Source organism: Haliotis cracherodii, unplaced genomic scaffold, assembly GCF_022045235.1.
Source record: "Haliotis cracherodii isolate W230 unplaced genomic scaffold, xgHalCrac1.p SCAF_12, whole genome shotgun sequence".
Classification (NCBI taxonomy): Eukaryota; Metazoa; Mollusca; class Gastropoda; order Lepetellida; family Haliotidae; genus Haliotis; species Haliotis cracherodii.
In genome coordinates, this window is record NW_027266267.1 from 36786866 (window position 1) to 36810331 (window position 23466).

The 23466-nt window shown below is 41.7% G+C and overlaps 1 protein-coding gene across 2 annotated transcripts; it reads left to right on the plus strand.

The window, feature by feature from the left end:
• Window positions 1-3411: 3411 nt before the first annotated feature.
• On the plus strand, window positions 3412-20579 carry LOC139458395 (uncharacterized). Of its 2 annotated transcripts, none has more exons than XM_071239812.1 (8): window positions 3412-3612; window positions 7060-9240; window positions 10696-10792; window positions 12386-12500; window positions 15609-15698; window positions 16743-16878; window positions 18373-18497; window positions 19686-20579. In XM_071239812.1, exons 1-8 carry the CDS (start codon window positions 3513-3515, stop codon window positions 19926-19928), a joined length of 3087 nt encoding a protein of 1028 aa, XP_071095913.1. In that variant the 5' UTR covers window positions 3412-3512; the 3' UTR covers window positions 19929-20579. The 2 variants fall into 2 exon arrangements, with proteins under 2 accessions (XP_071095913.1, XP_071095914.1); XM_071239813.1 differs by lacking the exon at window positions 3412-3612 and adding an exon at window positions 5222-5332.
• The last annotated feature ends 2887 nt before the right edge of the window (window positions 20580-23466 follow it).

A 23466-nucleotide genomic window follows, 5' to 3' on the forward strand; every position in this document is an offset into this window, starting at 1 on the left:
ACTCTACCCTTTCCTTCCCCACCCATCCTCCACCCCCCACTCCACCCCACCTCCACACCCTCCGCTCCCAATGAAATCGTCGGCGTTAACAAATAAGCTCGTTCAACCGGACGGCTCCCCTCCCAATGAAATCGTCATCGGAGAGGGCCAAAAACGACCCGGACACGTGAAGATCCGGGGTAAAAGAGGTCTTCACCAAGAGGCGACTAACGGGATCGGGTGGTCAGGCTCGCTGACTTGGTTGATGCATGTCATCGTATCCCAGGTGTGTGGATCGATGCTCATGATATCAATCACTGGATTGTCTGGTCTCGACTCGATTATTTACAGACTTCCGTCATTTCGCTGGAATATTTCTGAGGGCAGCGTTAAGCAACAAACAAATAAAAAAGTGCCCTTATATTACGTTGTTCTTGAGAAACAAATTAGAAGTGTCCTCGTGGCTTAGGTTTTCCAAGAAGACTTGTCATTTCACTGATAAGATTACCTATGCGGAGAAAAATATTTTTACATGTCGGTTATCTTGTAGTATTGCTTCAAGGGTAGTCCTGCACCATGACCGCGGAATATATTTATTTTATGGAAAAATAATAATCTAGAAACGCATACAAAAGCAAGTCCGGCCAGCTCAGTGAGTGAGTGAATATTGCTTAACGCCGCATCAGCAATTTTGCAGCTATTCGCGGCGACCAGCCAGCTCAAGCTAGCTCTATTCTGAAATCAGCAGAGGGATTTTTATTTTTATTTTTAGAGTCAAGAAGGATATTGTGTAATATAAGATTTCAGAGACTAAATGTTAGTCTACTTCAGGGGCGGTGGTGAAGCCTAGTGGTTAAAACGTTCGCTCGTCACGACGAAGGCTTGGGTTCGAATCCCAACATGGGTACAATGTGTGAAACCAATTTCAAGTGTCCCCCGCCATGATATTGCTAGAATATTGCTACTAGTGGCTGAAAACCATACTCACTCACTCACTAGTATTGCTTCAAAGCTTCCAATACTACTGTGAAACTACAAAGAAATTCCCATTTTTTTACAAATCGATTCTTTTCTTAATTTTCCTTCCTCGGGAACTTCAGATTCCTTGGCAATGCATGGCATGTTCTTCGTTAACTTTATTACATACACACAAGAAGGTATACACCATGTTTTAAGGTGGCGAGAAATGAAACAAACAACGAATGGTTATTCGATGGGGATGTATTTGATACACAGCTGAGTTTTGGACCTTACGTTGCAAGGTTTCGGCGACTGGTTTTCAGCCTAGTAATGAGGAAAATCCAAAGGGCCAAAAACGACCCTGACCCGTGACGATCCGGGGTAGAAGGGGTCTTCACCAAGAGGCGACTAACGGGATCGGGCGCTCAGGCTCGCTGACTTGGTTGATGCATGTCATCGTTCCCAATTGCATGGATCGATGTTCATGATATTAATCACTGGATTGTCTGGTCCAGACTCGAATATTTACAGACCGCCGTCATATAGCTGGAATATTGCTGAGTGCTGCGTAAAACAACAAACCAACAAGCCAACCCTATAGTAGCCTCCGATCCGATTGTCGACTAAATGGATGTCAAGCTCTGTTGCCATTCGTCACCAATGCCGAAAAAAGCTATTTCTTTTATTTTCAAAGATAAGATGACTCAGATACCCATCAGCAGTTGTGTAGTGCGATTTTTAAAAAAAATAAATAAATTTAAATCAAATTATTTTAAAAAAATAAAACAATGTGGAAGTATTCTTTGCGTGGTGACTAAGAAACGGTACAGTTCATATTTTTTGCAATATCCCTAAGGCAAGATATTTTCAATACAAAATAAAAAAATATGATAAATCAACTGGGAGGTATAGATTATTTTGAGAGAGGGGGTGGTCATAGTTTCGTTGTAGAGTGTTGGACAGCGCAAAGGGGATATATTTAGAGAGAGCAGTTTGACAGAAAAAAAAAATCCACTTGAGATCATGGTCAGTTTTCTGCTGTATCAGCACTTATTTTCAGTGATTCATTCGTATTTTTATTTTAAAAACTATTTTGCCTAATACACCCCGTGGAATCTGTTTCGGTGGATAATCGAGACATTATTATTACGCTTTGACGTTAAAAATCAAATTAGAACTTCAGGATACTGATACAACGATCCAAGTTAGTTAATTTTATGCATGGGAAAGTCCAAGCATTGCCCAACTATGTATGTCACGCTGCTTATGCAATACACGCAAACATCAATCAATGTGCATTGGGGCATTCCGAGGAGGATGCAATGAAAACAAAATGGACATGGAAAGTAAGTTTTACAAATTTCGGTGTCCAAATGACCGGAAATAGGCGTTACCATTGTACTATATATTGTTGTCAACCTTCCCCCATAAACAACCTGTTGCTTATAGGAACTGTAGCAATATTATTGACAAACTGTAGAATTGAGGCGTTTTACCTAACTTCAGAGAGAGAGAGAGAGAGAGAGAGAGAGAGAGAGAGAGAGAGAGAGAGAGAGAGAGATGAGAACCATAAGATTAATGAATCAGAGGGTCAATGATTGTTCGAATTTCACAGACATTGGACACTGTCCGCTGGCGCAGTACGTTGAATACCGTATTCGACGTAATAAGCGCCCTGCTCTAATAAGCGCCCACGGCAACATTTGCTAATATATTGGCTGGTGAACAATCCCAGTTAGCACCCCTTCCAATTGATCAATGTACACAAGACTTATTCATTCGCGTATAATACGCACTCGTGTGTTACGTGCACTCTTAATTATGGGCAATTAAATTCTGGAAAAATATATCTGTCGTACATAAACATTTCAGGCTGTCAGCATATATCACGAAATTTATCTTTTAACTCACCAAAATAATATTCTAATAAGAGCTCCCTATTCCTAATTTTGAAAGTTCCCTGGGCGCTTATTACGTTGAATACGGTAGGTCCCCAGCAACCTATATGCTGGTCGTGGGAGGCGGCTAAATAAGATCTGGTGGTCAGGCTTGACTTGCGTATCATCGTACCCATACGGCGTGGGGCATTGCTCATAATATCAATCACTGGATTGTATTACCGAGACGGAGTTGTTTACGGGCAGACGAATCGGAATTATTTCAGTCAATGAAAACGTCAAGATCTATCAATACATTTATTCAACATCAACAACAGCGGTTGTGGGAGAGTAGCATATATTGTTGGCAGGGTATTTCCTTTTAAAAAATACCGCTTTGACAATGCAGTTGCGTATTCATGTTAATCTCACTGCTGATTGGTGTGTATATTTCATATCCGCCTATTAATACCAATCGTCAATGGTCGCACCGTCGAAAATAGAAGGTGTTGATTGGACTGACGAACCCAGTGGCTATAATTAGGGGATTCCCCTTTTGCCTTGCAGTGACGTCACAGCCAATAGGATTCATCTTCCGGGTTGACAGATCAGTTCCATTTGTGATTCCACAACTTGCGCGGAGAAGAGTGAGGATCGTTCTACAAGTTGTCATTTCAGTGTATAACGCGTGTGACGATGAAGTTCACATCGGGCGAGTTGCCTGATGATGTTGAAGAGGACGGAGCGTGTGATTTTATTGACGCTGACAAGAAACTGGATAATATGACTTCAACAGGTGAGTGTTGGTTTCGATCGCATCCGTCTTGAAATGTTTTCTGGGTCGGGACAGTGAAAATGTTCACTTCCCTTTCGTCGTTCGCAAAACAAATCAGATTATTCGTCCTTGTCAGTAAATAGGAAGCCCCTGTTACCATGAACGGATACTAGAATAGTCGATTAAATATATAAAATCGCATTTGCATTCACTGCTTGAAAAACGGTTCAGCAAATTTTCGTATTCGCAATCTTCACAAAATTACGAAACTTGTTAGATGTATAGTTGGTACTATGGGTACCTAATATAACGTCATAGCACTAATAAATATTTGCGATCGAGACACAAAAAAAGAACATTTAACGAGTGACCTCTCGATTCAATTTCAGTGTGTGTTTTGATTCAAATGATATTGTTTATTACGATAACAATAGGGGCAAATCAACATTGGAAACTATACATCCTGTATATACTAGTATATAGACCAGAGACCATTATACCCACCGGTATAGGGTCTACAGCCTAGCTGAATAAGATCGTATATCTCCCATGGTTGACAGCTGGTCACGTGATTGCTGCGTCACAACTGTTACCGTTTGACCTACATGTCGGGGAATGAGCCTGACTCGCCAATCCGTTGTTGACACAGCCCGTGTGACAACTCATGCATAGCTAAGGATAGTTCACTGTGTATGTATTGTCGGCCATTGTTAGTTTTATCTGCCTGAACGTAATCCGGCAAGCATCGCTGCTGAAGTAACCAGCTGGTAATTGTACCGTTATCTCTGCGTATAAGGTATGTTGGACTGTCCCGTGAGCAGTGGTCAGCTATCATATCCTTGGCGAGAGATTCTCACGTCCAATGCTGGAGTGGGGGCAAGGCAACATCGTCACGATGTGTTGACAATTTAGTCACGTACATACGCAATTGCGCGTTGCATTTACCGAGGTGTTGTTTTGAAACAGAAAATTACGTTCAATCCTGTGCTTGTCAACCAGTATAACGTGATAGGGTGTTACATGACATAATTTAATGTTGCATGAGGTCGTTTGATGACATGTTGATAAGCTCACTGCAGTTTCTATCAAACTATCTCTACTCATCTTCAGGTTCAGCTGTACTATATTTTCATATTTTACTGTTAAATGGCAGACCCATAACGGTAGTGGGCGTGTTGTCACAATTGTGTCAGCATATATACTGCATATAAGCTATTCTATGCCTTTCAATATACAAACAAAATGTGTTGTGTTATCTATTCATTATATGAAGCAACTAAAATATGTTGAGTGAGCATGGTATTTTGCCAGCAATATTCCAGCAATATCACGTCGGGGGACATCAGAAATGGGCTTCACACAATGTACCCATGTCGGAATCGAACCTGGGTCTTAGGCGCGTCGAGCAAAAGCTTTAACCATCAGGCTACCCGACCGCACCCCTGTTTTTAACTAATTGTTATGTTTTAATGTTTCATATCTTTACTGTTTAATCACAAACATGGCATGGCATGTGATTGCTGCGTCACAACTGTTACCGTTTGACCTACATGTCGGGGAATGAGCCTGACTCGCCAATCCGTTGTTGACACAGCCCGTGTGACAACTCATGCATAGCTAAGGATAGTTCACTGTGTATGTATTGTCGGCCATTGTTAGTTTTATCTGCCTGAACGTAATCCGGCAAGCATCGCTGCTGAAGTAACCAGCTGGTAATTGTACCGTTATCTCTGCGTATAAGGTATGTTGGACTGTCCCGTGAGCAGTGGTCAGCTATCATATCCTTGGCGAGAGATTCTCACGTCCAATGCTGGAGTGGGGGCAAGGCAACATCGTCACGATGTGTTGACAATTTAGTCACGTACATACGCAATTGCGCGTTGCATTTACCGAGGTGTTGTTTTGAAACAGAAAATTACGTTCAATCCTGTGCTTGTCAACCAGTATAACGTGATAGGGTGTTACATGACATAATTTAATGTTGCATGAGGTCGTTTGATGACATGTTGATAAGCTCACTGCAGTTTCTATCAAACTATCTCTACTCATCTTCAGGTTCAGCTGTACTATATTTTCATATTTTACTGTTAAATGGCAGACCCATAACGGTAGTGGGCGTGTTGTCACAATTGTGTCAGCATATATACTGCATATAAGCTATTCTATGCCTTTCAATATACAAACAAAATGTGTTGTGTTATCTATTCATTATATGAAGCAACTAAAATATGTTGAGTGAGCATGGTATTTTGCCAGCAATATTCCAGCAATATCACGTCGGGGGACATCAGAAATGGGCTTCACACAATGTACCCATGTCGGAATCGAACCTGGGTCTTAGGCGTGTCGAGCAAAAGCTTTAACCATCAGGCTACCCGACCGCACCCCTGTTTTTAACTAATTGTTATGTTTTAATGTTTCATATCTTTACTGTTTAATCACAAACAGAAAAGTTAAAGAAATTCAAATTTAAACATCTTGTTGGTTTGGTTATGTTGAAAACTGTCACAATTTTAGTGAACCAGTGGTAGAGATAATAGCTGTGTGTTTCTGTGATTGTATTATAATTGTATTATGCTAGCCTTACACATGAGGCTTATAATCTCTTTGCCAATACAATCTGAATACAAAGGTTTAGCATGTGTTCCATCCACTGATGTGATTTCCGTTTTCAAAAGTTGTATATGAATACAATGCTAACAATTGATAAAGGTCAAGGTCACATTGTTGTCGGATATCATTACGGTGAATGACTTATCATAGAGTGCAGTTGATATCAGCCATATGTTAGTCCACCAAATCCCCAAGACATTGTGAAGCCCTATCTCGACTTCAGGAATCTTAGTCAACAGTTTATTGAGCAAGAAGGTATTACGTCAATGTATGGAGCAAAATACGAGTCATTCAATCAAGTGACCTCATTTGCATATTCAGTAGATCATGGGACCATTTGTTCTCTTTGTTGGTTAACGCCGAACTCAGCAATATTCCAGCTACATGACGGCAGTCTGTAAATAATCGAGTCTGGACGAGACAATCCAGTGATTGACATCATGAACATCGTTCCACGTAATTGGGATAGGGTGACATGCATCAACCAATGCAGCGAGTCTGACCACCCGATCCTGTTAGTCGCCTTTTACAGCAAGCATGGGTTGCTGAAGACCTATCCTACCACAGATCATGGTATCAAGATTATTGGATTGGTTTATTGCATCGATAACACTAGTATTGGATAAACTATTATACAAATATCATGATTGTTAAAATGATGATTGTGAAAATTCATGTTGCCATGTGGAATTTTTTAATTTCTTTTTGCATTTTGATACAGAAACAATGGTAGATAATGGGGATAATGATATGTTATTGTAAAATTGTGGAACATGTATTCTAATTAAAACACACTGTTCAACTGATCTCATAGGATGAGCTGACATGTTGTAAGATATTTCTTTGATGTTTCAGGAAAGCCTCTTTTGACCGACCGAAATGGGGAAGTAGAGGAGGCACTATCAAAGGGAGGTAACTCAGAGGTGAACACGAACAATAACAACATGTCCCGAACACAGAGTATTCCTCAACCAACCGAACATGGCCTCTCTGATTCCGAAGACAATACAACCGGAACAACCCCTGATTCGCTGGTCACTGCCCTTTCCAAGGTCACAATTTCAGACAAGGTCAAATCTGTTTCGGAAATCAAACCAGCGAGCGAGGTCGATGACCTGAGCAGCAAAATCTCCAATGTGACGTTGGATGAGAAGCCCGGCGTGGAGGGCGGAGAGCAGTACACTGAAATAAAGGAATCGGAAATCACTACGCTGGCCGAGATTGAAAAGAGGAAGAAAGAGGAAGCGGAGACCGAAGAACCTAAAGAAAGAGGCCCCAACCATGGAATTCCCAAAAACCACAATCCAGATGTTGACCGATACGACCATGTCGCTGGCAAGAACTACCCAGCTAGCGTCAGCCGACAACTCTGTAGCCAGTTTCCTGGTAATTACAGTCAAGCTCAGCAGATGTACAACAGCAATTTGGTTTGTCAGCAACGGTCCACCATGAATGGCTTCCAACAAGGAGTGACGAAACGCTCCCGTGATGAATATGACCAACAGCCTTATAAGTATACAAAGCCTGTTGAACCGATCAACAACCTAAGTGACCCATCCAAGACGCAAACTTCAAATCTGACTTTCTCAAATGTGGTTTCGACAAAGGGTTTTTCCGGTGGCCAGGTGATGGTGAACAGCCCGGACTTAGAGTCCATGATTCCCAGTTTCCAGTGTGGGGACACAGCAAATTCGGGTGAATTTGATATTCTCAATTTGCTGAGTCAGGGCGAGGAGTCTCTCAAGGATCCAGAAAGAAGCATGTGCTCGGAGATCCTGGTAAACGCCCCATACTCCCTTCAGCACGGTTACCATAACAACATCATGCGGCAGAATCCCCAACTGGTCCAAGGGTCGTATCTGGATCAGACTCAAGTCAATGTCAACCCAATGATGGAGAATGTTTGGCGCCAGAAAGGAGGGGAGAACCGAACAAGCTTCTCTGCAGAGGACTCGGCCAGTGAGGGCTACGTAAGTGAGGGAGCTAGCAGCCCCTACAGCCCCTACAGCCCCTACAGTGAGATTCAGGACTCCCCGACCGAGCAGACCATGTACTCCCCTCCCCCTTCTGTCGACAGCGGTGCTTGCATGACGTCAGCTTCAAGTCCGGGATCCACTATCGATATCGGAAGTCCGAGGAGCTCCACGATGGGGTTCGAGTCGAATTTGGATGTGTTTGACAGCAGCTCCAGACTTCCCCCTACTCCTACAAGTTCCCATCAGACTGTCCAGACCAATGGGTATGCGCCTCCGATGCCAGGCTTTCAGAGCAATATGGCTTACCAGGGTCTGGACTATCAAGGAGGACCAGTTAACCCAGTACATCAAACTGGATACTTGCAAACCGCTGGGGTTGCCCCAGGTAAAGAAATGGGTCAAAATAGCAGTTATATTGATAACAATTTGGAGACATTTTTGGATGTTATTGAAACCATTGGGGAGGACCTGGTTAAGGCGGAGCACAAGAAGAAACAGAAAACTCTCACGAAAGGAATGCAAGAAACGGTGGTACCAGTTCAGAAGCAAGCACCTGTTCCCCAGCAACAGAAACTGCCTGCTACTAGTCAGTCCGGTCCGAGGAAGAACGTCCCGGTGGCCAGTGTCCAGCCCAATCAGATTCATCGTCAAGTTCCGACCACCAGCACGCCGGTTCTGTTGGTAAAGCAGACTCCAAGTACGATGGGAGTTCCGATATCGGTCGCCCCGAGTGTCGTCAATTCTCAGCAGATGAAGGTCTCCTCTCAATCTCCTGTCACCAACGGTCAGATCCTTGTCATCCCTGCCACACCCCAAATCGTGTTTGTTGCATCACCCCCTCAACCCCAAACGAAGAAGACCCCCACATATAGGTCGATACGCCCTAAGATTCAACCAAATCCTGTACCCGGGATAGCTCCCGCCTCTGACTCTAGAAACGTGACCTTGAGTTCGTCTCCAAAGTCTGTGACAACACCCAAACCAGCCCAACCGTCGTGCCCAGTGTCTCCCATGACTAGTGGCCAGGTCTCACAGTGTCCCAACAAGCCTCAGCCTTCAAGTAAGTGTACAAAAGTTTTTGAAGTACCGTATTCGACGTAATAAGCGCCCACGGTGATATTTGCTAATAATCCAAATTAGCACACCTTCCGATTGATCAATGTCGTAAGTCTATGTTAAAGTATGGGAGTTACGATCATCTTAGGGCTACGACTGTCGGATGTCTATGTTAAAGTATGGGAGTTAGTATCATCTCAGCGCTGTTTTCGCTTTGTTAAATGGGGCCCTGGACTAATTTTTTATTTTAAAAATCCAGGGATTTATGTTGGCATTCTTAGAGCTGAATATTCAGCCTAGGGATGCTGCCAATGGTCTGTAATTCACAAATTCATCATTCTTTTAAAAAAAACCTCTTTTTTGCTGGGCCACATAAAATTTGGATATATATGCTAATATATTGGCTAGTCAACAATCCCAATTAGCGCCCCTTCCGATATATCAAAGGAAACAAGACTTATTTATTCATGTATAATATGCACTCGTGTGTTATATGCACCCTTAATTATGGGCAATTAAATTCTGGCAAAATGTATCTGTCGTATATAAACAGTTTAGACTGTCAGCATAAACCACAAAATTTATCTTTCAACTCTGTTTTTTCCACCAAAGTAATATTCTAATAAGAGCCCCCTTTTTCTAATTTTGAGAACGCCCTGGGCGCTTGTTTCGCAAATACGGTATGTCAAACCCATGACAAAATAGTCCGTACACATCAGAGATATGGAGAATTTCACCTGTGCGTCTCTTGACATCAAATGCATCAACACAAATCAATAAAAGTTTAAACTCAAGTCTTACCCAGGGTTTTAACTTTTATCGACAAGTGTTGATATATTTCATAGTGGTCTAGTGGTAGAGCCTCTGCTCAGAGAGCGAAGGTTCAGGGTTTGATCCCCTACCGTCGAATACCAAAAGATGTTAAATGATGGTACTTAAAAATAACATTTGCTAGATCGCTCAATCAAGATGATTAAGACTATTGGTAGAGCGTCTGCCCGGAGAGCGAAGGTTCAGGGTTCGATCCCTGGCCGTGTCATACCAAAAGACGTTAAAAGATGGTACTTGTTGTTACCCTGTCTGGTGATCGGCATTAAGGGGCTAAAACAAGGACTGGTTGGTTCGGAGTCAGTATACTGTGTCTGAGTGGGGTATTCATGTTAAACTGCGGCATGGTATCTCAGTGGGCTACCACTATAAATCGGCATCAGTTCGGACTGATATAGGATATGCGAGGATATATCTATATAGTCTAGTAACATTAATTGCAGCATAATTCAAGTCACAAATGTCAAATATTTTCCAATTTGTGACGATGAAATATCACGTAAAAAAATCTCACTGCTTTTGGACCATGTCAGATTTTCTCTCATGGGTAAAACTTTTCAGGATAATCTCTGTAGAAGGTATTGTGAACCCTGCAAGTATAATGTATTGACCACAATATTTTTCTTTCCAGCTCCAAAGACAAATGTTAACCAGTTAAACATCGCTCGGAGATGTGTGGCGACAATGACCGCAGAAGAGCTCAAGTGCACGGACCAAGATGGAGACACGTAAGTTGGATTAGAAACTTGGAAACTTGCCCCTAGAATTGTCCCTGGACATGTGGGAATTAGACCATGTAGACTGACTGGGATTAACGTCGACCTCATGGGGATTCCGAGGAAGAAGACGTCCTAAATACTTCATGCTTGGGCTCACTTCTTATACTTCAACATTTTGAGCTCAAAATACAATTTTTTTACCTTCAAATACATTTTTGAACATCTGTGGAGACTGCGCAAACGATATGGGGAATAAAAAAGAATATTTGATTTTTTTTATTTTGATACCAAATATGTCAAACAATATGTGAAAACCGTCAGGTCATAGGGAGTGTGTCACCCATTGTTACGTCATGGTTTTTAACCAATCAGGAAATTCGAATACATTTACTTTTTAACCAATCAGGAAATTCGAATACATTTACTTCTTTAGCAGCAAAGGTCAACGAGGGAAATTATGCCAACTCTGTCATACAAATGATCATAGTCATAAAAGGATTGAAATACAGTCAATGCATAGGCAAGTGGCCTGACGCAAGTAGCCTGACGCCCGTGTCAAATAACATTCTGGTCAGTCTAGTAAGTTTGCGGCTTAAGCCACTGGTCCGAAGCCCGAATCAAGTAACATTCTGGTCGGTCTAGTAAACTCGGCCAGTAATTCTTCATTTGATAACATTAGGGCTGGCTGAAAATTCAGTAATCGGAATGTTTGTTGATGGGACGAAATATTAACAAATATCAATATGAAACGGTTGTCATCAATAATAACTCATATTAACTTTTGTGATGAAATAAAGTTTAGATTTACTGAAACAGTGTGGGCATTGTCAATAATTTCAATTTTCGAAGACTGATTTTCTTATATCTCAAATGTCCACAAAGTAATCCATGTATAAACATGTCACTGCTCACCAGTGGCTTGAAATATATTGTTTTCTTTCGGGACTTTCTTGCACATTGCTTGAAGTTACTTTTCTGAATATTTATCAATAATTGATCGATGTTTGGTTTAGGTGGGTGAGTGAATGAGTATGGTTTTCGCCGCTTTTAGCAACATTCCAGCAATATCACGGCGGGGGACACCACAAATTGGCTTCACACATTGTACCCATGTCGGGAATCGAACCCGGGTCTTCGGCGTGATGAGCGAACGCTTGAACCATTAGGCTACCCTCTGTCCCATTTGGTTTAGGGATAATCGATCTCTATGATTTATATCCATAGCAAGCCCTACAGGACTTGAAAGTCTACTATGAATTATGCTGAATGCAAACTTGGCTAGGAAGACTTGAGACCCATAAAGATCTACTTGCCATGAAAAGCGACTATGCTTGTCGTAAGAGGCGACGAACGGGATCGGGTGGTCAGGCTCACTGACTTGGTTGATGCATGTCATTGTATCACATTGCGTGGATCTATGGTCATAATGTCAATCACTGGCTTGTCTGGTCCAAACTCAAATATGTACAGCCCGCCATCATATAGCTGGAATATTGCTGAGTGTGGCGTTTAACAACAAACACACAAACAGGAAGACGTGACTTTATGATGACACATGGACTATTTGGAACAGCAGGTTTGGGAACAATGTCTATGTTTCAGGTACCTTCATGTGGCGGTGTGCAAGGCAGACAAGTACATGGTGCAGGCGCTGTTGGAGAGGATCCTGCGGGAGAACCTGCAGACCATGATAGACACACAGAACAGCGAGAGACAGGTAGGAGAGATGTTGCCGTCATGTGGTATTGTCAGTCATCACGTGGTATTGTCAGTTATCACGTATTGTCTCCATGGTCTACTGGTACCAAAATGGTTAAAAGATTGAACTTGTTGTTACCTTGTCTGGCGCTCGGCATTAAGGGGCTAAAACAAGGACTGCCGGCTCGGACTCAATATACTGTGTCTGAGTGGGGTATTCATTTTAAACTGCGGCATGGTATCTCAGTGAGCTAGCACTATAAATCGGCATCAGTCTGGACTAGTACAAGCAGCCACACAAACACACACGTACATGCACGTCGCTATATAGGGGCAATAATATTGGGCCCGACGTTAAACCTAATTTCACATCATACATCACATCAGTCATCACAAGGAACTGTCAGTCATTGCATGGTATTGTCAGCCAAAGCTGTAATGGTTAATTGGGTGTGATGTTTTAGGGGTGGACCATGGTATTGTCAGCCAAAGCTGTAATGGTTAATTGGGTGTGATGTTTTAGGGGTGAAGCATGGTATTGTCAGCCAAAGCTGTAATGGTTAATTGGGTGTGATGTTTTAGGGGGGAAGCATGGTATTGTCAGCCAAAGCTGTAATGGTTAATTGGGTGTGATGTTTTAGGGGTTGAGCATGGTATTGTCAGCCAAAGCTGTAATGGTTAATTGGGTGTGATGTTTTAGGGTTGGAGCATGGTATTGTCAGCCAAAGCTGTAATGGTTAATTGGGTGTGATGTTTTAGGGGGGAAGCATGGTATTGTCAGCCAAAGCTGTAATGGTTAATTGGGTGTGATGTTTTAGGGTTGGAGCATGGTATTGTCAGCCAAAGCTGTAATGGTTAATTGGGTGTGATGTTTTAGGGTTGGAGCATGGTATTGTCAGCCAAAGCTGTAATGGTTAATTGGGTGTGATGTTTTAGGGGTGGAGCATGGTATTGTCAGCCAAAGCTGTAATGGTTAATTGGGTGTGATGTATTAGGGGTGAAGCAAGGTATTGTCAGCCAAAGCTGTAATGGTTAATTGGGTGTGATGTTTTAGGGGGGGAGCATGGTATTGTCAGCCAAAGCTGTAATGGTTAACTGGGTGTGATGTTTTAGGGTTGGAGCATGGTATTGTCAGCCAAAGCTGTAATGGTTAACTGGGTGTGATGTTTTAGGGTTGGAGCATGGTATTGTCAGCCAAAGCTGTAATGGTTAACTGGGTGTGATGTTTTAGGGGGGGAGCATGGTATTGTCAGCCAAAGCTGTAATGGTTAACTGGGTGTGATGTTTTAGGGGTGAAGCATGATATTGTCAGCCAAAGCTGTAATGGTTAATTGGGTGTGATGTTTTAGGGGTGGAGCATGGTATTGTCAGCCAAAGCTGTAATGGTTAATTGAGTGTGATGTTTTAGGGGTGGAGCATGGTATTGTCAGCCAAAGCTGTAATGGTTAATTGGGTGTGATGTTTTAGGGGTGAAGCATGGTATTGTCAGCCAAAGCTGTAATGGTTAATTGGGTGTGATGTTTTAGGGGGGAAGCATGGTATTGTCAGCCAAAGCTGTAATGGTTAATTGGGTGTGATGTTTTAGGGGTTGAGCATGGTATTGTCAGCCAAAGCTGTAATGGTTAATTGGGTGTGATGTTTTAGGGTTGGAGCATGGTATTGTCAGCCAAAGCTGTAATGGTTAATTGGGTGTGATGTTTTAGGGGGGAAGCATGGTATTGTCAGCCAAAGCTGTAATGGTTAATTGGGTGTGATGTTTTAGGGTTGGAGCATGGTATTGTCAGCCAAAGCTGTAATGGTTAATTGGGTGTGATGTTTTAGGGTTGGAGCATGGTATTGTCAGCCAAAGCTGTAATGGTTAATTGGGTGTGATGTTTTAGGGGTGGAGCATGGTATTGTCAGCCAAAGCTGTAATGGTTAATTGGGTGTGATGTATTAGGGGTGAAGCAAGGTATTGTCAGCCAAAGCTGTAATGGTTAATTGGGTGTGATGTTTTAGGGGGGGAGCATGGTATTGTCAGCCAAAGCTGTAATGGTTAACTGGGTGTGATGTTTTAGGGTTGAGCATGGTATTGTCAGCCAAAGCTGTAATGGTTAATTGGGTGTGATGTTTTAGGGTTGGAGCATGGTATTGTCAGCCAAAGCTGTAATGGTTAACTGGGTGTGATGTTTTAGGGGGGGAGCATGGTATTGTCAGCCAAAGCTGTAATGGTTAACTGGGTGTGATGTTTTAGGGGTGAAGCATGGTATTGTCAGCCAAAGCTGTAATGGTTAATTGGGTGTGATGTTTTAGGGGTGGAGCATGGTATTGTCAGCCAAAGCTGTAATGGTTAATTGGGTGTGATGTTTTAGGGGTGGACCATGGTATTGTCAGCCAAAGCTGTAATGGTTAATTGGGTGTGATGTTTTAGGGGTGGAGCATGGTATTGTCAGCCAAAGCTGTAATGGTTAATTGGGTGTGATGTATTAGGGGTGGACCACAGTATTGTCAGCCAAAGCTGTAATGGTTAATTGGGTGTGATGTTTTAGGGGTGGAGCATGGTATCAATTTGGTAAAAGAATTACAATAATTCAGTACTGTCATTGTATAAGAATATTTCCAGAACATAGAAGATATTCCTAATACAATATTTGTTCCCCACTTCCTGTCTGGTTGCCATGGTTTCTTTTGTTAAATACTACATGTTAGATGTATATGACACTTAACATTTTGAAATTATTTATGTCTAAATGAATTAGTAATTAGGTGAATAAGTATGCCCTGTTACAGACAATGCATATTTCTGTTATAAACAATGCATGTTCCTGTGTCAAACAATGCATGTTCCTGTGTCAGACAATGCAGGGGGCACAGGTGGCCCAGTCGTCTAAGGCGCCACGATTCGCTGTGCAGAGTTGTGTCCCTTGGGCACGCCAGAATCCTATAATTGTGGGTTTGAATCCCAGTTCGCCCCGAATATGTTTCTAGGTTTGTCAGCACCATACCTGTGCTCGTGGGTTTCACTGAAGTGGTAAACGTCTGAGACCTGCATCACTTTGGGCCATGATATGACTGGAATACTGTTAAAAGTGGCGTTAAACCCAACTCACTCACTCACTCACTCAGACAATGCATGTTCCTGTTCCAGACTCCCGTGTACCTGGCCGTCAGCGCCAACCAGCCTGAAATGGTGGAGATGCTTATCAAATACGGCGCTGATGTCAATCTGCTTGCAGAGGTATGTACACCCCTCTCCTCATGGTGTGGGCAGCTTGAAAAAATGTTAAGTTGTAATTCTGTTACTCTGCTTTCCAGGGGATTTCTTTAAATTATGTCCACTTATACGTTGCCTTATTCCACAACAGTGATTCAATAATCAGGAAATGGTTAATCTTTACAATTGGTTAATCTTTACGAATGGTTGATCTTTACAATTGGTTAATCTTTACAATTGGCTAATCTTTACAATTGGTTAATCTTTACAAATGGTTGATCTTTACAATTGGTTAATCTTTACAATTGGCTAATCTTTACAAATGGTTGATCTTTACAAATGTTTGATCTCTACAATTGGTTAATCTTTACAATTGGCTAATCTTTACAAATGGTCAGTCTGTACAAATGGTCAGTCTTTACAGTTTCACTGGAAAATGTATTAGAATTTAGCACTGACAATTTCTGTCTTGCAAAACTCATACAAGTCAGTATGTTTACCATGATGTTTGATACGATGTCACGTTCTTGTCACAATCGACCATATAAGTACTTTCAGTTATCCCACAGAGAGTCCAATGGCAGTCTGAAGGTAGACATTGTCACACACAAATATATGCCGATAAATGTTTTGTCAAGTGGGAACTTGTGATGATAATTTTGATAAAATAGACAGACACAGGTTCTTCATATACACTTGTATTCAAAACGACTGCCATCACAGTACACCTCCTGCACCCACACAGGTTGTCACTCAACTGCCTGCCTAGAGCAAACCAAGATGGATGCCGTAAAGTCATTCTCAAATCATAGACAGCAGTTTCGTATTCGAGGGGAAGTTTCGTATCCACACATTAACAAATTTTGGGATGTGCATTCAGCTTGTACAACTGCGTATCCATGGTAACCCTGCTATTGATGCATATCACTCACACTGTCCGGAAATAAGGCGTTGACTGTGATTTGGAGGTCTGTGTAAAAAATACGAAATCATGAAACGTTGCTATAGCAGTCTTGTGTCGCTTACCTCTCCAAGGCATACATATTCAATGTGACAATTTGATTCCAGCGGACCTCTACAAATGGACAGAAGGAAGTGAAGGCAGCCATTCACAGCGCATCCTCCAATGGAAAGGACCATCTTGCAACACTGCAGTCGTTACTTAAAGCACAGGAACTGAATCTCAACATGTTCAACTCGGATGGTAAATCTAATGACACGATTAAACCTATCACTATATTCATGAATAATGTCAATAATTGGTTGTCTGGTTTCGTCACAATCTCATTAAAATCAGATTTCATTTCTCGCTACCACTAAACAAAGATCTGAGGACATCCCATTACGGGTCACGTCAGAACGACTTTTCATCCAACCAAGTGACAGTCGGAATGTGATTTCTAATCATGCAACCTTGAAAACTTTAACTCTGAACGATAGTGACGGGCTTAACGACTGAATCCATACAATCTAGACAATCATAGACAATCTAGACAATTAGCCATACCAGAATGTTCTTTTGTTCAGGTTTCAAATTTGTAATCGAGAATTTGTCAAAATATGTTTCGAAGTGTTGTCGCCAATTTGAAATTAGTGCCGTAAAGCACAAGAAAGCTACCTTCTGATTGGTCATTCCATTGGTCGGTCAAAGTTCGCCCAGGTCGGTCTGATGTGACCCGTAATGGGATGTCCTCAGATCTTTGTTTAGCAGTAGCGAGAACTAAGATCTGATTAAACATAGTTTTCGAGGTTGCATGATTAGAAATCACATTCCATCACTTTCATAGTCTGGTAAGTGACGCTCTGATTGGTTGGATGAAAGGTCATTCTGACATGACCCCTAATGGGATATCTTCAGATCTTTGTAGCAGTAGCAAGAACTAAAGTCTGATATTAATGTGAATTTGTCTTGAGACTCTTAAACTTGTTAAATATGTTGTATGTGACAGAGAAAGGATGTTGTCTTCTCATTTTTGATCATTAATTGATAAATTCTTTACTTTTAAACATGACCCATGAAGATCCAGGTTAGAATAGGTCTTCAGCAACCCATGCTTGCCGTAAAAGGCGACTAACGGGATCGTGTGATCAGACTCGCTGACTTGGTTGACACATGGATCGATGCTCATGATATTAATCACTGGATTGTCCAGTCCAGAACCGATTATTTACAGACCACCCCCGAGTGCGGCGTTGAACAACAAACAAACAACTTTTAAACAGAAATTCCACCAATTTCCAACACTAGGGGGCATGGGTGGCCCAGTCGTCTAAGGCGCCGCGATTCGCAGTGCAGAGTTGCGTCCCTTGGGCACGCCAGAAACCTATGATTGTGGGTTCGAATCCCGGTTCGACCCAATTATGTTTCTCGGTTTGTCAGCACCATACCCGTGCTCGTGGGTTTCACTGAAGTGGTAAACTTCTGAGACCTGCATCACTTCGGGCTTTTCTCCCACACCAAGCTGACACGCCGTGATATAGCTGGAATAATGTAAAAAGCGGCGTTAAACCCAACCCCACCCATCCAACCCCAACACTGTATATACTACTCAAAAGAAGTTAAGGACCACCCGATTCTTACTCTTGTTAATCTGTCATGTCATGATTAACTGTAGTACTATTAAAAGATTCCAGTAGTATCTATGATTACAGGGCCCAGTTAGTCTCGAACACTCTCTATGTGATATTTTGTTTGCAGGGTGTACGGCTCTCCACTGCGCCATCCTTGAACACAGCCAGCCCCGCCCTGACTCAGGGACCCCCACAGACAGCAAGCCAATCATTGAAGCCCTCATCAGGGCAGGGGCCGACCCCAACTCACAGGTGAGAGCAGCTTTCATCAGGTACTGGTCCAGAGTCAGAGGAGAGAGGGATGTTGAATGTTGATGTGAACAGTATTTCAGTTAGATAACTGCATGTCAGCTCGTATATCATCTTGAAGGTAATTTAAGGTACTGACGTTTACTACAATATCTGAAATACTATTGGACCTACTCCAGTCAAAGTTGGTATGAGATTATTCAACAGTCAACTCAACTGGAAAGGGTGCACAGGAATCACGCACGCACGAATACGGTGTTAGCTTTGGGTGTCTCAACGTGTGTGATTCCTGTGCACCCTTTCGAGTTGAGTTGATTGGTTCAACTGTGTCATATGGCCCTGTGACGCAGGGGTAGCATTATGCAGATGGCTGTTACAATGAATACTCGTTCCACCTGTGACAGACAGGTCTGGTTGTTGATGAAATATAGTGATAGCTAAATAGACAGATTTTTTATTCATGCACCGATTGTCTTCAAATGTAAGATCCAGTTATGTATGACTGTTAAGTAATCTCATACCAACTTTGACCGGAGTAGGTCCAATAGTTTTTCAGATATTGTAGTAAACGTCGGTACCTTAAATTAACTTTCCGACTTATAGCGCCTTGTGGCGAGGGTTCCGTTTGACCAAAGACTTTGTTTGATTTCCCACATGGGTACAATATGGGAAGCCTATTTCTGGTGTCCCGACTGTGAAATTGCTGGAATATTGTTAAAAAGCAAGTCATGCACACTCTTTGTTGACCACTTCCATAGTCTAGTGGATAGAACATAGAGAGAGCGAAAGGTTGTTTTTCCTATCCCTGGTGGCGTTATACCAGAAGACATTTAGAAATAAGACTTGTTGTTGCCCTGCCTGGCGCTCATCAGTTATGGGATGAAACAAGGACTGGTCAGCTCAAAGTCAGTATACGACCCGTGAAGATCCGGGTTAGAATAGGTCTTCAGCTCAAGGCTTACCGACCGAAGTCCAGACAAGTACAAGCAACCACACACCTCCATCTTTTTTTTCAATGCTCCTCTACCTGTGAAGATCTGTTAAGATCTGTGAAGATCCCATTCTTGTCATGAGAGGCGACTAATGGGCTTGGGTGGTCAGGCTCGTTGACTTGGAACGTAGCTGAAATATACAGCATTAACCAGCGAAAATCACAATACTCATGAGTGTTTTTTGGTTCTTGTGTTTCAGGACAAAAAGAGCGGAAAGACAGCCTTCATGTACGCACTGGAGACGCGGGACTACACCTTGATTGACACTCTGTTGACCCTTGTTGACATCACCAAGGTCAGGTGTTACTTCCGCACACAAGCATTTGACGGAAGCACGTGTGTCAAGATCATGGAGAGTAGGAAGGCCGAGTTCCCCCCCAAATTGTACGACAAGCTGACAGCCATTATGTCAAACAATCGCAGTATTCTCTCCCACAGATGAGTGGGCGACGCATCATTATTAATTTCGTGTCATGATGCTACTGACGATGTTAGGAGCATTGTTTTTATCTCGTCTGTACAAAACATTTAGCATCCCACTGCTGTTCACGTCATTTCTGTACAGATCATTTTCGGTCATACTATCAACATTTTATTACTTAATTTTTTGTACAGAACACTTTTGTATTGTCCCCGAACTGGTTTAGAACTATTGTCTATATCATAACTATTTGCATCTATTTCAAAAAATTTTTTTTTCATTAGAAACCACAACTTTTTCACTGTGCAGAGTTGTGTCCCTTGGGCACACCAGGAAACTATGATCATGGGTTCAAATCTAGATTTGATTATGTTTCTTGGTTTGTCAGCACCATACTGTACTCGTAGGTTTCACCAAAGTTGTAAACGTCTTAGACCTGCATCACTTGGGGATTTCCTCCGTCTTTGTGTTGATATATCACTGCTGTTCAATCTGTGTCAAACACAACCCGCTCGTCTTCTTTAAATCAAGACACTTTGTAACATAGATTTTGAAGAGGTGTTTGTAACAGACGTTTAGTCTGTTCACCTGTTACTTTCTTGCAAATATTGTTTCATGAGAAAAATATTTTTAAGGCATACATCTAGCTTTTTGACATCCCTTTTGAAGCTTTTGGATCTGAAACTTTGTATATAGGCTTCCTAGCAATGATGTCTTAATAATTGCTTTTCATGTCAACATTCAGTTCGTTATTTATTTTCAAATATTTTGCCATCATTTTTTCAACTGAATGAAGAACATGAATTGAGCCTTGAGACCTCATCAGCAAACTAACAAAGTGTCCTTGAACGTTGTCGTGTTGATATTTGTATATTCCAGGACTCGCGACTGGTTTTCCCCGTTATTGCGCATCTGTAAATTATCATTATTATTAGTATATTCATCCATGGTTGTAATAAGCCTGTGTTGCCAATGCCGACGTTATCCGAGTTCATGAGGCATTTCGCAAGGGGCAACTGACAGGATCAGGTGGTCAGGTTAGCTGACTTTGTTGATGCCATCGTATACCAAATGCATAGTTAGATGCCAATCACTGGATTGTCCTGTCCAGACTTATTTAGTTACAGGCCACCGTCATATATATAGCAGGAATGTATTGCTGAGTGTGACGTTAAACAACAAACAAACAAACAAACAAACAAACAAACAAACATGAGACATTTAATGAGAGTTTTGACACAAGAGTCAGCAGATGACAGTTCTCTGAAATCTGAGACTTTTACAGACGTGTACAGACTTGGTATGTGATCAGTAGTTTCATAGAGTTACCTCCCTTGTTCACAGTGTTTGTCCCGAGTCTCTTGATTTAAGTGTTCAGGGCTGAAACGGTTTATTGCAAATAGATATGTCTCATCAAAGCAGTGTAACTTTACAGTTCTTTTTTGTTTATTGGATGCACAAAAAATTGGAAACAATTAAAACCAAAACTTGTGTGTGCAGAGCACTCTGCAACTCTTTTGACTTAATTTACATTTTGTGTTCCAAGCCAATAATAAAAATAATTGATTGCAAATTTACAAAATACAGATTATGAATTCTAGTGCGTTGATTTTAAACTGATTTTTAAACGTTTATTGATTTTCTACATGCATTTTTGGAATTACTCCATCTGATTGCCACTATATTTGTTCAAACTTTGCCTTACTGCACAACAGCAAACATTACCCTGATCTGATTGAAAAATACTATCAGGACAAGCACAATTTTACCAATCATGGAACATCCTATACCAGTGCTGTAGCCTGCCGGGGAGGGGGTCAGGGAGGGCAGTTGCCCCCTAGATTCTTTATTGAAAACAGTTTTATTTGAATCAAGTTGGGGACAAGTGATAATTGTACAAATATTTGCCCCCCCCTGTCAAAAAAAGTTAACAACGGCCTTGTATACAGTGCCCTTTTGTGTGGGAAGAATATGACGCCTATCCAGGGATCTATATAGTCCTGCTCAGAGACCGATATTCGGTCCCAAGGCTGTACAAAATGTCAGTGATAAATTCCCAAATTGGAATTAAAAATTAGCAAAAGACAAAAGAATCTAACACCTAACAGTAATTGTCTTTTGCTAATCACCAATCAGATTCAATTATCTGTTGGCCTGCCTTGTATATTTCCACCTTTTGTTATCTTACCGTATTCGACGTAATAAGCGTCCCGCTCTAATAAGCGCACACGGCGATATTTGCTAATACATTGGCTAGTAAAAAATCCCAGTTAGCACCCTTCCGATTGATCAATGTACACAAGACTTATTTATTTGTGTATAATATGCACTCGTTTGTTTTATGCACCCCTAATTATGGGCACTTAAATTCTCGAAAACATATCTATCGTGTATAATACGCACACATTCTTCTTTTATATCATTTCAGGCTGTCAGCATAAACCACAAAACTTACAATCTTTCAACCTCGTTTTTAATCTCACCAAAATTATATTCTAATAAGAGCCTCTATTTCTAATTTTGAGAGCGCCCTGGGCGATTATTACGTCGAATACGGTATTACTTTTGTTGCCTTACATGTACATATATATGCTCCCTGCCTCATAGCATTCATTCACCTGATGAAGGAGTAAGCATATACTCCGAAACGTTGTGTTCCTCATAATAAAGAAGTTGACATCCATATATTCTCTTCCTTATGTGTATCACTTCTAAATGCCTTTCAAAGACTTGTGTACACTATGTTTTTCAAATTGTGTTTTTTGATAGATGTGTTGATTGTGATATTGTGTTAAGGGAGGCCTTTTACTTGTTAGTTCGAACATCTCCGGATATGCAGCGGAACCTGTCTGGACTAATCCTGATCTCTGTCAAGATCGCTCCAGATTTACAGTTCCAAAAATACTAGGTTAATTTATCATGTAAAAGTGAGGCCACAGGTGGCCTAGTCGTCTAAGGCGCTGCAATTCGCCGTGCAGAGTTGCGTCCCTTGGGCACGCCAGAAACCTATGATCGTGGGTTCGAATCCCGGTTCGCCCCGATGATGTTTCTAGGTTTGTCAGCACCATACCCATGCTCGTGGGTTTCACCGAAGTGGTAAACGTCTGAGACCTGCATCACTTTGGGCTTCCCTCCCACATTAAGCTGACACGCCGCGATATAACTGGAATACTGTTTAAAAGCGGCGTTAAACCCAACTCACTCACTCATTCATGTAAAATTGGTCGTATCTAAACTTCAATCAATCAGATTCTTGATGAAATGTGAGACAAAAGACCTATTTATCATGAAAAGGATGCTCCCAAGTCTCTCCTTCAAACCTAAATTAATGCTTCATGTCCGAAAATATATAATTTTGATAGAAACAAGCAACTACATTTAAATTGAAAAGGAGCCCCAGTGAGATGGGAGATTCAGACCTGAGGAAAATCTAGACTTGCTTCATTTACGGCTATAGCATTACAGTAAGGGCTGGGCAGAATAGAAAATAATATGGTTCGGGCACTTTGAGACAGACTACTACAGACCCTGAAACATATTTATACAAAACCTCCGTTGT